Source organism: Thalassophryne amazonica, chromosome 20 (genome assembly GCF_902500255.1).
Source record: "Thalassophryne amazonica chromosome 20, fThaAma1.1, whole genome shotgun sequence".
NCBI lineage: Eukaryota > Metazoa > Chordata > Actinopteri > Batrachoidiformes > Batrachoididae > Thalassophryne > Thalassophryne amazonica.
Genome location: NC_047122.1, coordinates 38,267,957 through 38,283,926, shown reverse-complemented (window position 1 = coordinate 38,283,926; position 15,970 = coordinate 38,267,957). Strand labels below are relative to the sequence as shown.

The following is a 15,970-nucleotide window of genomic DNA, read 5'->3' as shown; positions in this document are numbered from 1 at the left end:
GTATGTGTATATGTATATGTGTGTATATGTGTGTATGTGTATGTGTATGTATATGTGTATGTATGTATGAGGTCTGTCCGAAAAGTAACGGACCTTTTTTTTTATTTTTTTCAAAAACTATATGGATTTGAATCACGTGCGCTTGCATCAGCCAAGCTTGAACCTTCATGCGCATGCGTGAGTTTTTTCACGCCTGTTGGTTGCGTCATTCGCCTGTGGGCAGGCTGAGTGAGCACTGTTCCAGCCCCCTCATTGGATTTTCATTGTCAGGGAAATGGCTGGGCGACTGCTGCTTTGCTCCATGAAAATTTTTTCAGAAACTGTGTGATACAGCCAGGTGGAAACCATTCGTAAAATTCAGATGGCTTTCGGTGAAGATTCTATCGGCGTCACACAGATTAAGGACCATTACAACCGGATTAAAGATTTCCCACACCGGCGGAGGGTGCGCCGCGCTCTAAGCGCGCCGCGCTCCAAGCGGCCATCGACAGGCTGAAACGACCAGATCATTTCCAAAGTGAAGGCTGTGTTGATCCGGGACGTCATGTGACTACCAGAGAAATCGCAGAAAATGTGGACATCAGCACTTTTGCGGCACATTCCACTGTTACAGGAGATTTGTAATGAAAGACGTGCGGAGGAATTCGCGCATCGGGACGGAGCCGCTCATGGCGCACAACAAACACCGCGGTCGCTCAGCTATTTCCCTGACAATGAAAATCTGACGAGGGGGCTGGACCAGTGCTCACTCAAAGCCCACACACACAGTGGCTTGTAAAAGTATTCAGCCCCTTGGTATTTCACGCATTTTAATTTGTTTATGGCGTTTCACATACAAAAAGTAAATCAGGCTTCTCAATATAAAAATTTCTAAAATTATCTTCCTTAGACTCAAACTGAAAACAAATCTCTACAACTTCTTATAAATTAATTAAAACTATAAAAGCCAAGATGATGGGTTGCATAAGTAATGAGCCCCTTTGGTATAATACCTGTAAATAATCAGTTTAATTGCCAGTTTTCTTCAGACAAGTCAGAAGATGAATACATGAACATTCCCAAGTCACTGAATATGTCTTGAACTTTATTTACATTGGTTATAAAGAAATACAAACAATATGGCACTTTAAGCTAAATCTGTGTGGATTAGACAGTTCTCAAAAACTGAGTGACTGTGCACAAAGGACAACAGTGAGGAAAGACACCCAGACAACCCAGAAAAAGTTTTAGGCTTCTGCGATTGAAGAAATTAAATTATCAAGTCCCAGGTCAACGCAGCAATCTATCAGGAAATTTTAGAGCACTTCATGCTTCCATCTACTGACAAGCTTTATGGAGATGCTGATTTCCTTTTCCAAGAAGACCTGTCACCTGCCCACAGTGCTAAAACTACTAGGAGCTGGTTTGCTGGCTAGCCAACTAAACTGACCTGTACCCTAAAGAGAAACTGTGGGGTATTGTCAAGAGACTCAACAATGTAGACAAGCTGAAGGTTGCTATCAAAAAGTAACCTGGGATTCCATAACACCTCAGCAGTGCCATAGGCTGAGCGCCTCCATGCCAGGCTGCATTGGTGCAGTAATTCATTCAAAAGGACCCCCGACCAAGTATTGAGTGCAGAAATTAATATGCTTTTTGGAAGATTGACATTTCTGGGGTTTTTGTTTGTTAATTGAGCTTAATATTCTAATATTTTCAGATGGATTTCTTTTTTGCGCTGTAGGTTGTAATTATTAGCAAAATTAAAATTAAATGCTTGAAAATTTTTAATTTGTAATTTTTGAGATGCACTTGTAAATACATTCTAGTTGTCATTTTAAGCTGTCATAATGAGCTTTTCTCGTGCTACTCATAATCCTGAATCATAGTTGTAACCCTTTTTGTCACCACCCTTTGCAGACAGAGGATGAGCTGGAATTGGTAAATGAGGTGAATTTCACATCAGTTGGACGCATGAGTCAGTAGCTATCAACTGCCTGATCATTATTAGCATGTTTCAGTAACCTTTTGTTGTTTTGGTCTTGCTGAACTGGCTTTTATTTGGGGGGTGGGGGGGGGCACTTTGTAGTTCTCACCTGTTTGCATGTGGTTCAGGTCTGATGGTTTTCCAGCATTTTTGTATAATCCCGGGATTGTAATTGTCACATAGTGAATTATCTGTAACAGACCTCCACATTAATCACTGTACAGTGATTTAGCAGCATTGTGGAGTCTCATTGTGTTTGGATGATACTGGTAAGTTTTTAATCAGGCCCATTTACTTCATCGTATGTTGCTGTATAAAGCATGGGTGTTCTTACACTTGGCGCGATGGTGCAAAGTGCCAAAGAGCATGCTTTGTTCATTATAACCCACATTGATTCTCATTTTCATCTTCCACCAAAAGTGCACATTGGAAATGATTACAAACTGATATTACATTAAAGGCATTTCACACAAATGTTTTGTCTTTAATCACTGCCTTATATTTGCAATAAAAATGTTTTATATTGCTTAATGTACCTGCATAGTGGCTAATTAAAATGTTAATCTTTTTATTTTGAAAGGCTTTTTATCTAGGAAAGAAAACCAAAAGTACAAATTGCTGCTAAAATTGTTACTGATTAATTTGTTCAGCTTGTATAAAGAGGGACTTTGCTTTCTGCTGGTGGTGATTATCATCATCTTATTTATATTTTCACTCAGTTGCCATGTAGAAATGTCCAGAAAAGACTGATTCATAGGCTTTATTCTCACTTTTCTCTCTGAATCTGTAGAGAACAGGAACAGCATCACGTTGCATTGAGTTCTTCATGCACAACATTGAGTGAGAAAATAAAAAAGGAGGCAAATGAATGCTATTTGGCCAAAATGGATACAGTATGAGGAGTTGATCTGTGTAAACTGAAAGTGGTTTACTGATTTTTGACAAGCTGCTGATACTAAATATTCTCAGATGTTTTCTCTTACATCATTTGTGATGTCGGCACCTACACATGCGATCAGTTTTAAAATTACAGTGCATCCACAAATTATTCACAACGCTTTACTTTTTCTGCATTTTGTTGTTACAGCCTTATTCTAAAATGGATGAAACTCATTTTTTCCTCAAAATTTGACACACAGTACTCCATAATGACAGTGTGAAAAAAGGTTTTTGTTTTTTGTTTGTTTTTTAGATTTTTGCAAATTTATTTAAAAAAACCTCTAAGCCTCTAAGAAATCACATGCACATAGATAAGTGTTCACACCCTTTGCCATGAAGCTCAAAATTGAGCTCAGGTGCATCCTGTTTCCACTGATCATCCTTGAGATGTTGCTACAGCTTAATTGGAGTCCACCTGGGGTAAATTCAGTTAATTTGACATGATTTAGAAAGGCACACACCTGTCTACATATAAGGTCCCACAGTTGACCGTGCATGTCAGAGCACAAACCAAGCATGAAGTCAAAGGAATTGTCTGTAGACCTCTGAGACAGGATTGTCTCAAGGCATAAATCTGGGGAAGGGTACAGAAACATTTCTGTGGCTTTGAAGGTTCCAATGAGCACAGTGGCCTCCATCATCCGTAAAAGGAATAAGTTCAGATCCACCAGGGCCGTGGCTAGAGCTGGCTGCCTGTCTAAACTGAGCGATGAAGGGTTTTAGTCCTTACTCTGTTGTGAGGTGTTATGATGATGCCAGGTCTCATGTTTGGAATTAAACCAGGCACCATACCTACAGTGAAACGTGGCAGCATCATGCTGTGGGGATGTTTTTCAGCAGCAGAAACTGAGAGACTAGTAAGGATGAGGGAAAGATGAATGTAGAAATGTATAGAGACATCCTGGATGAAAATCTACTCCAGAGCGCTCTTGACCTCAGACTGGGATGACAGCTCATCTTTCAGCAGGACAGTGACCCTAAACACCCACCTAAGATATCAAAGGAGTGTGAATGTCCTTGAGTGGCCCAGCCAGAGCCCAGACCTGAATCAGATTGAACATCTCTGGAGAGATCCGAAAATGGCTGTGCACCGACGCTCCTCATCCAACCATCAGGTTTTGCAGAGAGGAATGGGCAAAACTGCCCAAAGATAGGTGCATATGTGAAAATGACATGTGATTTCTTAGGGATTATGTGCGCAAAAAAAAAAAAAAAGTCATTATGGAGTGTTGAGTAAAATTTTGAGGAAGAAAAAGAATGTACTCCATTTTGGAATAAGGCTGTAACATAAAATGTGGACAAAGTGAAGCGCTGTGAATACTTTCTGGATGCACCGCATAAATCACATCTATGCCGACATTCAACTCACCAGTGGCTGGGTGCAGGATCTGCAGATTTTTAAATGTAGCAACCAGAACACCTTCGAGTGCACAAATGTAGGTCAGATCAATATCTATAGTCATCACTCGCTCTGTCTCTCTCACTGTTGCACACAAACATGTCATTGTTGTAACCACTTCAAACACAGCAAAGAGACTTATTTTAATTCTTATGTCTGTTGTTTCTGTGTTTATTCCTCTTTATTACCTTAGTGATCTGAGCTCCTTGGTTCCATTTCCCAGCAGGAAAGCTTGGCAACGTTCCGTAAGGGTTTTCCCTTGCAGTCGTGGCATTTCAAAACACAACAGTTCACCATAATGAGGCGTTCTCAGTTTTAGAAAATTTAACTTTGTAACCCAATAGCGATGTTTACCTTCGTTACTACAAGCACCAAGGACATACAGCTTGTGTGAACAAAAGGACCACAATGCATTTCCCTGCTGCTGCCGTGACCCATGCTCTGTTTTTTGTAAAAGAAACATTACATTCCCGGACTCGTGTTGTGGATTCTCACAGTATGCCTGTAGCTCTGAAACAGGTTCTGTTGTGCATTTGGCCATTTATGTGCACACTTTTTTTTTTTATATATAATAAAATCGATGCTTTACTGTGAACATGCTCTAGGTAATGTACAACTACTGATCAAACATAAGGCTTGCAGTCAGAGTGATCAAAACAAAGTTCATAAGTTCTACACATGTGCAGAGTTTTGAAACAACTTGGGGTCTGAACATTTTTCACTCTGTGTCAAATGTAGTACAATAACTTGGTTTTCCACTATTTTAAATAGCAGCTATTATATAATAATACATTTAAGATAATTTTATGAAATTATTTAAGAAATCAAAAAAAATGTAATTAACTCCAGTTTGTCTTCATTCACACATTAGGAATGTGTAGGAAAGTTTAAACGAGATGAAAGTTTATCAAATGAGTCAAGTGGAAGATTGATAGGTAGTTGTTAGTGATGTGTTTATTTTAACTAATCCTCAGAATACTACTCCTCGAATCAGTTTGCAGTAACTAGATTACATAATGTCATTAACCAGGTGAATCAAATGCCTTTAGTGTAATATGCCTGTTTAAAGCCCCTACATGGAGGATTTTGCTTTGTGACTCCTCATGGTTGATCTGAGATGGACATGCTTGATGAATGGTTTGAATGCACCTTGTATATTGTAGCAGGTTTTATGTTGCACAACAAATGTATCACCAGAAAAATTAAGATCCTGTAATTATATAAATTAATCCTGAGGTGGGGTCTTTAAACCTCAACAGAAAGATGTATTGATGCACAGCCTCAAGGGCCTCCTGACAGCAGATCCGCTTGATTTATAAGATTTACTTGACCTAGTACATCAATGTGAACACATCATCATTCCCAGCATGTCAGACTTTGTGTTTACTTCTGATAACTATGTCAGAGTTGATGCGTGCTTTGACAGAGTTGTGTATTCTGGCAGAATGCCCAGCGACTGGTAGCAGGCGCCCAGGTGGCACAAACCCTGACCACACCGGTGGTGTCTGTAGCCACACCGAGCCTCCTGGCACAGGGGCTGCCATTCTCTGCGATGCCCACAGCGTACAACACAGGTGAACTACACATACACAACCTCTGCATGATCATAGAAAAAGCACAAAATAAAGCTCATTTAAAGCACTTGACACATTGAGTTTCAAATGTTGTTATTTAACGCCTAAAGGTTTGAGTCAGTCTCTTTCCCTTTTGTGGTAGGGGTAGTTAACAACAGAGTAAATGTCAGGATGTGACAGTAATGGGAGCTAGGCTAGCTAGTGAAGACTGTTGCATCTATTTAAAAAATGCATCATGACGAATACGTGTGTGTGTGTGTGTGTGTGTGTGTGTGTGTGTGTGTGTGTGTGTGTGTGTGTGTGTGTTGTACTGGCCTGTTGGTCACATTGTATTTTTTTAAATGAAGTGCTACTGCTTCATGTAAGAAGAAGCAAAATAATATAATCAACATTTTTTTTTATTATTATTGCACAAATACTGCATTAGTGAGCAGAAGCTAAGGGGCTAATTAATCTTATTGTGCGAGCTGCTTTTTGTTGCCATTGAACAAATGAAAACATCTGTTCAAAGCTGAATGTCGATATACATTTAACAAAATAGATTATATAGCATTGCTAACTCAAATGATCGCTGCCTTTATTTTGCACACTGTTTGATTCTCATTGGTGAACAGCATCGTGACAGGTAATGTACAAATTACGTTAAATTAACTGAAAGTTGTTTGACACTTTCACTACAAAAGCGTTACCTTGACTAACCCCTAACAAGGGATGTAATAGTCAGGGATTTTTTTTTAATCTCTCAGAATACCAGCTGACTAGTGCAGACATCACTGCTTTACACGCTTTGGCATCTCCTGGCGGCTTGTTGCCAACCAGCGTGACTACATGGCAACAGCAACAACCAGTGACCCAGCAACAACAGCAGCATCAGCAAACACAGCAGCAGCAGCTTAACCTGGCATCACTCAGCAACTTGGTGTAAGTCTGAAGGTTTTCTGTTGGTCTGCATTTCTTTTTTTTTTTTTCTTTTTTTTTTACAAACTTAACGAGTTTCCAGTCAGGATGCACAGATATGACTTTATTGGTGGTGCACTCGTACCAATCTGACACCTGTGCATACAAATTGCTCTTGAAGTCTATGTGGAAGAGATGGAGGCTGCCACACTGCCTCCACAAATATAACTGTAGTATCTTGTCATTAAAGCGATTTAAATGTGAGTGCATCTGTGCATCCCTGAGCTATACATATTTCTGTCATTTCTGTCCAGTGATGAATTTAATGATTAACACAGCTTTTCTTATCCAGCAGTCTTCTGTTGTAGCCATCAGTTTACTAATAACCTCTTATGCTGTAATATGGTCCTGACCTTCCCAGTCAGCTTGCATGATATCCATACCATGAATTTATATGCAAACAATTCACATAACTTGAGTGAATTGGTCTCTCACCGACATCTCACCATCTCAGCCTCTTCATAACATCACCCTAATCAGTTTGCAACCCGTTTGTAGAAAAGAAGGCACGAATGGCGTAGAAAGATATGGTCACATGCAAATAAACATAAACACACTACAATATACACTCAACAAAAATATAAACGCAACACTTTTGGTTTTGCTCCCATTTTGTATGAGATGAACTCAAAGATCTAAAACTTTTTCCACATATCATCACCATTTCCCTCAAATATTGTTCACAAACCAGTCTAAATCTGTGATAGTGAGCACTTCTCCTTTGCTGAGATAATCCATCCCACCTCACAGGTGTGCCATATCAAGATGCTGATTAGACACCATGATTAGTGCACAGGTGTGCCTTAGACTGTCCACAATAAAAGGCCACTCTGAAAGGTGCAGTTTTATCACACAGCACAATGCCACAGATGTCGCAAGATTTGAGGGAGCGTGCAATTGGCATGCTGACAGCAGGAATGTCAACCAGAGCTGTTGCTCGTGTATTGAATGTTCATTTCTCTACCATAAGCCGTCTCCAAAGGCATTTCAGAGAATTTGGCAGTACATCCAACCAGCCTCACAACCGCAGACCAGGTGTAACCACACCAGCCCAGGACCTCCACATCCAGCATGTTCACCTCCAAGATCGTCTGAGACCAGCCACTCGGACAGCTGCTGAAACAATCAGTTTGCATAACCAAAGAATCTCTGCACAAACTGTCAGAAACCATCTCAGGGAAGCTCATCTGCATGCTCGTCGTCCTCATCGGGGTCTCGACCTGACTCCAGTTCGTCGTCGTAACCGACTTGAGTGGGCAAATGCTCACATTCGCTGGCGTTTGGCACGTTGGAGAGGTGTTCTCTTGATGAATCCCAGTTCACACTGTTCAGGGCAGATGGCAGACAGCGTGTGTGGCGTCGTGTGGGTGAGCGGTTTTCTGATGTAGTGTTGTGGATCGAGTGGCCCATGGTGGCGGTGGGGTTATGGTATGGGCAGGCGTCTGTTATGGACGAAGAACACAGGTGCATTTTATTGATGGCATTTTGAATGCACAGCGATACCGTGACAAGATCCTGAGGCCCATTGTTGTGCCATACATCCAAGAACATCACCTCATGTTGCAGCAGGATAATGCACGGCCCCATGTTGCAAGGATCTGTACACAATTCTTGGAAGCTGAAAATGTCCCAGTTCTTGCATGGCCGGCATACTCACTGGACATGTCACCCATTGAGCATGTTTGGGATGCTCTGGACCGGCGTATACGACGGCGTGTACCAGTTCCTGCCAATATCCAGCACCTTCGCACAGCCATTGAAGAGGAGTGGACCAACATTCCACAGGCCACAATTGACAACCTGATCAACTCTATGCGAAGGAGATGTGTTGCACTGCATGAGGCAAATGGTGGTCACACCAGATACTGACTGGTATCCTCCCCCCCAATAAAACAAAACTGCACCTTTCACAGTGGCCTTTTATTGTGGACAGTCTAAGGCACACCTGTGCACTAATCATGGTGTCTAATCAGCATCTTGATATGGCACACCTGTGAGGTGGGATGGATTATCTCAGCAAAGGAGAAGTGCTCACTATCACAGATTTAGATTGGTTTGTGAACAATATTTGAGGGAAATGGTGATATTGTGTATGTGGAAAAAGTTTTAGATCTTTGAGTTCATCTCATACAAAATGGGAACAAAACCAAAAGTGTTGTGTAATACTACAAAATCTAATACAAATTTTTATTTATAGAATAGGACTTTAACACCATACTCACAGTACAATATACTTAGAAATAAAATACAAAAAAAAAATTAAACGTATGTAAAAACTAAAAAAAAAAAAAAAAATCCCATCAAAGAATGTGGGGAGCCGAGAACAAGTATGATCATAGTCTAGATTTGAAAAAAGTTGATAGCTAGGTTTGTTACATAGCCTCAGTTCACATGCCCCTGTGATCACAAGGCTCTCCAGCACATATCATTGAATCAGTTGAGACTATAAGAGTACGCACATCCATGTATAATCTAGTAAGTCAGCAAGAGAACTTTGAAATCCACCCTCATTTGAACAGACAACCAATGGAGAGATGCCAAAACTGGGGTTATGTGATCCTATAATACAGGGTCATCATGAATTCTTAAATGATAATGTGTTGATGGCAGCATATAGACGGCAACAATTTCTACCACGATTGTCTAATTTTTCTGCAGCAAAAATAGTTTGTCAGAATATCTGGAAAAATGCTTTAATAAACTTAAAAACATACTTGTTCTCAACTGCCAGATTTACTTTAATAAGCGCTTTAAGAATTTCTGCAGGATGGATACTTCTTGTTGATCTGATGCTTTGTTTGTAATCTTCATAAATACACTCACACACACATTCCATTGCATTTTTGCCTTGACTTTGTGTTATGTCCACAGTCAGCTTAATCAGGCATGTCATGTTATAAAATAACTTTGTTTGGACAATTCAGTGATTATAGGTCCTTGCAAATCCAGTTATGTTCTTTCCCGAAGTGAGACTTTTTGCCATTGGTTAAAAAAAAAGGATTTTGACTCCAGTATCTTTTCTTTTTGGCCACATGATTGAAGTAAAGTGCCATTTATGTGACTGTGTTTTCACTTTGGCACACAAAAAGACTAATCTTATATTTAAAAGAAAGAGGGGAAATTTAAGATTTCTGTATTTACAATGCAGATGCAGTGTGAAATAAGGTTCTGCAGGGTTCAGTTTGGGGTGCGGTAGTACGAACACCAGATCCTTGAAGTGTGTTCTCTCCTCTTGTCCACAGCATGTGGGGCGTGGACAAACAGAACAGCGAGCTGTCTAGCCAGGTGTCCAGTCTGGCTGCCAATCTGAGGTGAACGGCCACAAGTGTGTGCGTGTGTGACATGTCATGATCTTGTCTGTAGCATTTGATGGAGGGGGCACTTTGAAGTTCAGTCTAAATCAGATTGTGCATGTTATCACAGAGACGGGCACACATTTATTTCAGGTTTACGCATCTTTAAAACTGAGACAAAAACATACTGTGACCTCAAAAATAAATCCAGAGTTTACGTTCAAATGTTATGACTGTTAATATTGTTAAATATTAGAAATTTTCTAGTTAATGCAATTAAAGCTGTCAAAGGATACAAAATTTCTGTGCATCCTATAGGCTGAGGTTAAACCAGTAACAATGTACATCTCCATTTGTAAGCTTTATTATTAAGCAGAGTCCACCGTATGCAATCTTACTGATAGTATACAAGTTATTTATTAATACCAGTTCTGGTACCAATTCATTTTAAAAATGACAAATGCAAGTAAGATTTATGCAGTGTGTTTAACACTTCAAAATGTCTATATTGTAAAATTGCAGCCAGTAATGTTTGTATGCAGACAATTAATTTACATTTACCATAACCAGGTTTGCAATAAAGGATTAACTGTAAAATTGCTCATCATGTCATTGTAAAATTGCAGCATCCACAAAAATACAAACATGACTGAATCACTAATGTGACGCACTCTAAATCTAGAAGTGCTGCAGAAAATGTGCAGCAAAAGAAGAAATGTGAGAAAGAGGAACGATGTTTTACTCTGAACTTGACAGTGATGATGATGATGATAATGAAGCTTCCTCATTATGTGCAAACGGTGAGGCATTTGGGTGTTGGTATTTTCAGTATTTCTTGCTTTTGAGTGTAGTCCACTTTTTGGGCCTGAATGCATTTTAATCCTTATAAATGGTCCATGATCCCAAAGCCAGTTTTAACCTAATTGCTACCACTTAAGGTGACAAAACCACACTTACAATCCAGGCTCAGTATATCACGGCCTACATAAACATGCATGATAGCCTTCCCAGAGTGGCAGCTATGACTGAATGTTCTGGAGTTGTGGGGTAAAACCAGCAGAAATGGTGACAAAGATCAATTTCAGTTTGCACAGGGGTCAAAAGTTAAAATTGCTCCAATTTTGGTAGAAAGTAATGCACATTAATGAATACTTGCTTAGTTATCACTTTAAAAGATAACATCTATAACATCATATGTGATAGTATCCAGTGGATGTTGACCTTGTTTGACCATTATTTTGGAGACCAAGCATTCAACACAGTCAAAACTATTTCCATTTATTTATAATTGACCCCCTACCTCACTAAAACTGCTTTGGGAAGGCTGTCATAATTTTTTTTTACTTCATATCAGGTCAGAGAGAGAGGAGGAGAGAGTTCCAAGACTGTACAAAGCAGAGAGAGAATAAAATGTTATGTTCATTGGCAGAGTGGTGCAGAAAAACATCCTCCAATCCAACCTCCTCCTGGACCATGTGTGTTTGACTGTTGACACCTTTGGAGTTGCTTTGTTGAAGTTTCACCCTCTCTGCGGCTCTCAGCACCTTATAATAACAATACATTATATTTATATAGCACTTTACACAGTGCTAAAAGACAACTTACAGAACAGAGAAAATATCAAAGAACAAAGCAACTTTAATATAGAAAGATTAAAAAAAACTTTACTGTGCCTTGTGATGGAATCACTATGATGACCAGTCCACGATGGCGACCGCAGTTCTTGCACCTCAGCATCTACTCTTTATAACGTTTATGGGTTCACCCCTTAAAGAAGTGTTCTTTGTAGATCATTATGTTCCGTTTCTGATGCAAAGGTGGAACATTATTGCTTTTGTTGAAACCTCGCGTGCAATAATGTTTCTCACTTTCTCCACACACACCTTCTAATTCACCTCTTCCCTTTGGTGTGAGCTTCAATATTTTGTGTTCCCCTCACAGTGTTGGCTCTCCGTCCAACCTGCTCTTGGGTAGAGATGAGTGGTTGGGCCGGTACTGTATCACACTTTCTTTTCCTGTGTGTCTGCTTCTGGCTGGCTTCACTAAGCATGTCTACTGTTGCTGTTTGCAGTCAAACAGGAAAGAGACATAACTCCGGTTTCCTCAGTGTTCTCTAACCTGAATTATTTTTTTTTTTCTCTTTTGGTTATTTGCACGGTTTCTTGACATCATAGCCAACTCACTGCAGTCCACCCTGTCACATGTTTCATTTCACGCTTCCTGGGCTGTATTGTTGATCTTTTTTTGTGGTGGGGGGTTGGGGGGGTAGTGCTGTTTTGAAAATGCTCATTTGGTTGAATCGTTGATTACTGAAGTGTGGCTTTTTCCTGTTGGTGCTGTGCCTTGTAGTGTGGGTTTTGTCTAAAACAAGTGACCTTCCAGTTTCTGCTGCAGTTTTGTCAAGTGGCTAATTATTATGTCTTTCTCTCATATTTCCGTTCTCAGACCTGTGACCCATATACCTCAAGGCACCATGCTGACCGTCAACACAAACTCCAGCGTGAGCATCAAGTCGGAGCCCGTCTCCCCCGGACGGGAACGCAGCACCCCTTGTCCTCCTCCCTCCACCACCACGCCATCCTCTACCCAAGTAGGGGCCATCCTAACTGCCCCACCCCAGTACCCTGGCTCTCTGCTGTGTTTGGAGCCACCAACCGGCCGCTCGCCTGCAGAAAGCGTAAGCAGCAGTGCCAGCTCCTTTGAAGGAAGTGATCGTGATGACGCTGGGGCAGGCAGCCGCTGTGGGGCTACAAATGGAGCCTCTGTGAGCGGCAGCAGTGTTGTCACATCAGGTGCACCGGGAAGTATGGGTCCCACCAACCGCTCTGTGCCTCCTGACTTCAGCCCATCAGCAGAGCTCCTCAGGACGTCCAGTGAGGCGGAGCAGGAGGGGGGCAACATCAAGCGAATGAGATTGGACACCTGGGACACATAGAAGCAGAAGTGAGAACTCCAACCCCAGCGAAGTTTTGATGACATTTAACACCTACAGCATATACATACACTCATCTTTGAACCCACACTGCCATGTGACGCATCTCTGCCTCTGTCCAATATGACACCGCTGCATCACCCACACTTAATGAGGATTTGCCACAAAAAAAAAAAAAAACACTGAAGGATTTTTATCTTTGAGAGTGAAGATTGGCTGCTGGCTTTTCCAGGTAGCCTAAAAAATATGGACAGTAGCTTTGCTTGAATGGACTCTCACTTTTAAATTTCTTTTGCTAGAAATAAGGATTTGACCTAAAAACACTTGCATTCTGCATCTCTATCATGTATTCACGTCAAGCTCTTCGACCTTGTTCATAATGTAACTGGTGGTATACAGCTTCCCGCTCTCTGAAATCCAGCCTGTGTGCTGTTTATTCTTCCTGAGGTTACTTCCAAACTGCTGTTGTTGGAAGAAATCTGGACAAAGTTTGGTTTGCGAGGACTGAGCAGCTCTCTGGCACCGAGCGAACAGACTCCCAGCAGTCGTGTTAAGGACTGTTCACCCTGAGGCAGGCCTGAAGCCTCACCTGTGCTGCCACTCACAGCGCAGCAGCTTGCCAGAGTGCCAAGATCAACTTCGGAAAAAAATAAATAAAAAGCCAAATGCCTCTTTGATACAGTGCAGGGACACTGTAGAGTTATTACTCCCCACTGTCATGGAAACAACTCGTATTCTATATGACGCTTTGAATTCGTCACTTTCTTCACGGACTGGACGCTCGACCCATCCACTCACCTCATCGCTTCTGGAACTCTGATGGAAAAGGTTTTACCAGAAATCCAGCCCGTCCCTCAGTTTAATATGAGGAGTAGATGCCATCCAGTTAAACGCATAGTGTGTTTTTGAGCCTCTGGTGGCTTTTTGGTAGGGAAGTATTTGGTTCTTTCAGTCCAAGTGTTCTTTATCTGTTGGTATTTTAAACCTGTTTTGCAGATCTGTTAGTTGTCCAGAAGTATACACTCTGACTTTGTATCAAATCACTCCTTATACAGAAGCTTCAATGTCCTCTTTAGTGCTCTCTAGCTCTCCTTAGCTCTTTGCGGTGTTTTAAAAGTGAAGACATTTTCTATATTTCTACCGCTTCTGTTGGCGACAGTAAAATAGGTTTTCAGCTTTGACGACGTGTATGTACATATGAATATATTTGCATAGACTTTGCTAGGTATCTCTACAACAAGCAATGTGTTGATTCTCAGTGGATCTGTTTGCATATTTGAGTGTGACTTTGATATGTTTTGAGATACGGTGCAGGGGGTACGCCACACTGGGTAGTGATGGTGGCTCGGACGTGTTTTAGTAAACCTATTTTATGCTGGTGTTGATAGTGTGTGCACTTTGTCTCACTTACAGAGGCCTGGTTGGTCGTGCTGTCATTATATTCTCTTGCCACGTTTTTAAACCCACAAGCAAAGTAAAATTGTCCATAAACACCTGAACATGAAACCATGAGGACATTCAAACACATTTTCACGGACTCACCTTGAGCAGACATTTAATTTAGCATTTTCGCTGAAATGAACACAAACTTGCAACTTAGTGCTGTGTTTTTGTAGTACAAATTTGTTTTGTCTGAATCATTTCAAGTTTGTGTGCGTGTGTGCACATAGAATGTAGGTTAAATAGGTAAACACAAACCGTTCCTCCTGATTGAGACGATGCTTGAAGTCCAGACTTGGTGCAGCTGTTTACTCTTTAAACAAGAGCTGGGTGATAAAACGGTCATGATAACCGCGATTAAAATAAATGTTAACTATAAGCTTTGGACATTTGTACTTGGTATGGACAGATCTCTAACAGCTATTACACAGCAGAAATAAATGCAAGAACAATGCCTTCAGCTTTTAGTTTGCATGTTAAAGTGCATGACCATTTCTTGGCACAAAATGGTGTTTGAGCTTCCGGTGGTGAAGAAAGCTCTGGAAACGGAGCGGGAGGGGCACATAAAAAACTGCAAAAGGGAATTCATGCCATTCTGTAAACTAAGGAAATTGTTGGCAAAAAGTTAATTGAGGGTTATAGTTGTGCCATAGAGTTGGATATAGTGAAGTGAGAGTGCACACTCCCTATACTGCTAACGTAACGCTGCCGTGTGTACGTGGCGGCACGACCGCCATTACCAAAGAGGGCAAAAAGGACACAAAGTACCCGGATGTGCAATACAGCATCCATTTTGAGTGAATGCAAAAGCCAGAAAGAAAACAAGAACAAAAAATAAAAACCCAAGACAGACATGACTTTTTGCCCTCTTTGGTAATGGCGGCATATGCTCCTTGATGGCACACAGCCAGGCATGAGTCCGCCCTCTAGCTTCGCTATATCTAACTGACTTGCGCTGATACTTAGAGCAGGACAACAAACTAAAGACCCAGAGGATCCAATGTGTGAACATAGATCAGCAAAACTTTTCCACACTGAAGTCGGTGACAAACAATCCACAAGGAGAAAGACACACCTCCCATCCTGATCTTCCACAATAAAAGCCCCCAACGTGCACAACCTCTACAATAATAATAATTATATATACAGCACTTTCTAATGTATAAACAAAGTACTTTACAAAATAAAATATAATACAAGGCAAAAATTTAATGAATAAATCCTAGTTTTTGCAGGTTTCAGTCATTACCAGGACACTCGTCAAATGAGCAGAATTATTAAATGATGTGATAAATATTGATCAATTAAAAAAAAAAAAAAGTTATTGTTTAGCCTTCTTTTATCACCCATCCTTACTTTAATTAATCCTACTATTAAAGTTTGTGTTGATAAAATGGAAAAATTAGATTGAAGAAAATAAACAGTTTTATTAGGTACGACTCACTATAGCCAGGAACCAAACCGGCATTT

At 40.7% G+C, this 15,970-nt stretch overlaps 1 protein-coding gene across 1 annotated transcript in view; it reads left to right on the top strand.

The window, feature by feature from the left end:
• The window catches only part of LOC117502465 (myocyte-specific enhancer factor 2D homolog), a 73,852-nt gene extending 60,135 nt beyond the window's left edge, over window positions 1-13,717 (top strand). The window contains exons 8-13 of the mRNA XM_034161520.1: window positions 1,900-1,929; window positions 5,749-5,878; window positions 6,625-6,799; window positions 10,078-10,146; window positions 12,070-12,120; window positions 12,574-13,717. Coding sequence (XP_034017411.1) covers window positions 1,900-1,929; window positions 5,749-5,878; window positions 6,625-6,799; window positions 10,078-10,146; window positions 12,070-12,120; window positions 12,574-13,063 — 945 coding nt within the window. The 3' untranslated portion in view covers window positions 13,064-13,717. The remainder of the gene's footprint in view (window positions 1-1,899; window positions 1,930-5,748; window positions 5,879-6,624; window positions 6,800-10,077; window positions 10,147-12,069; window positions 12,121-12,573) is intronic.
• Window positions 13,718-15,970: the final 2,253 nt, after the last annotated feature.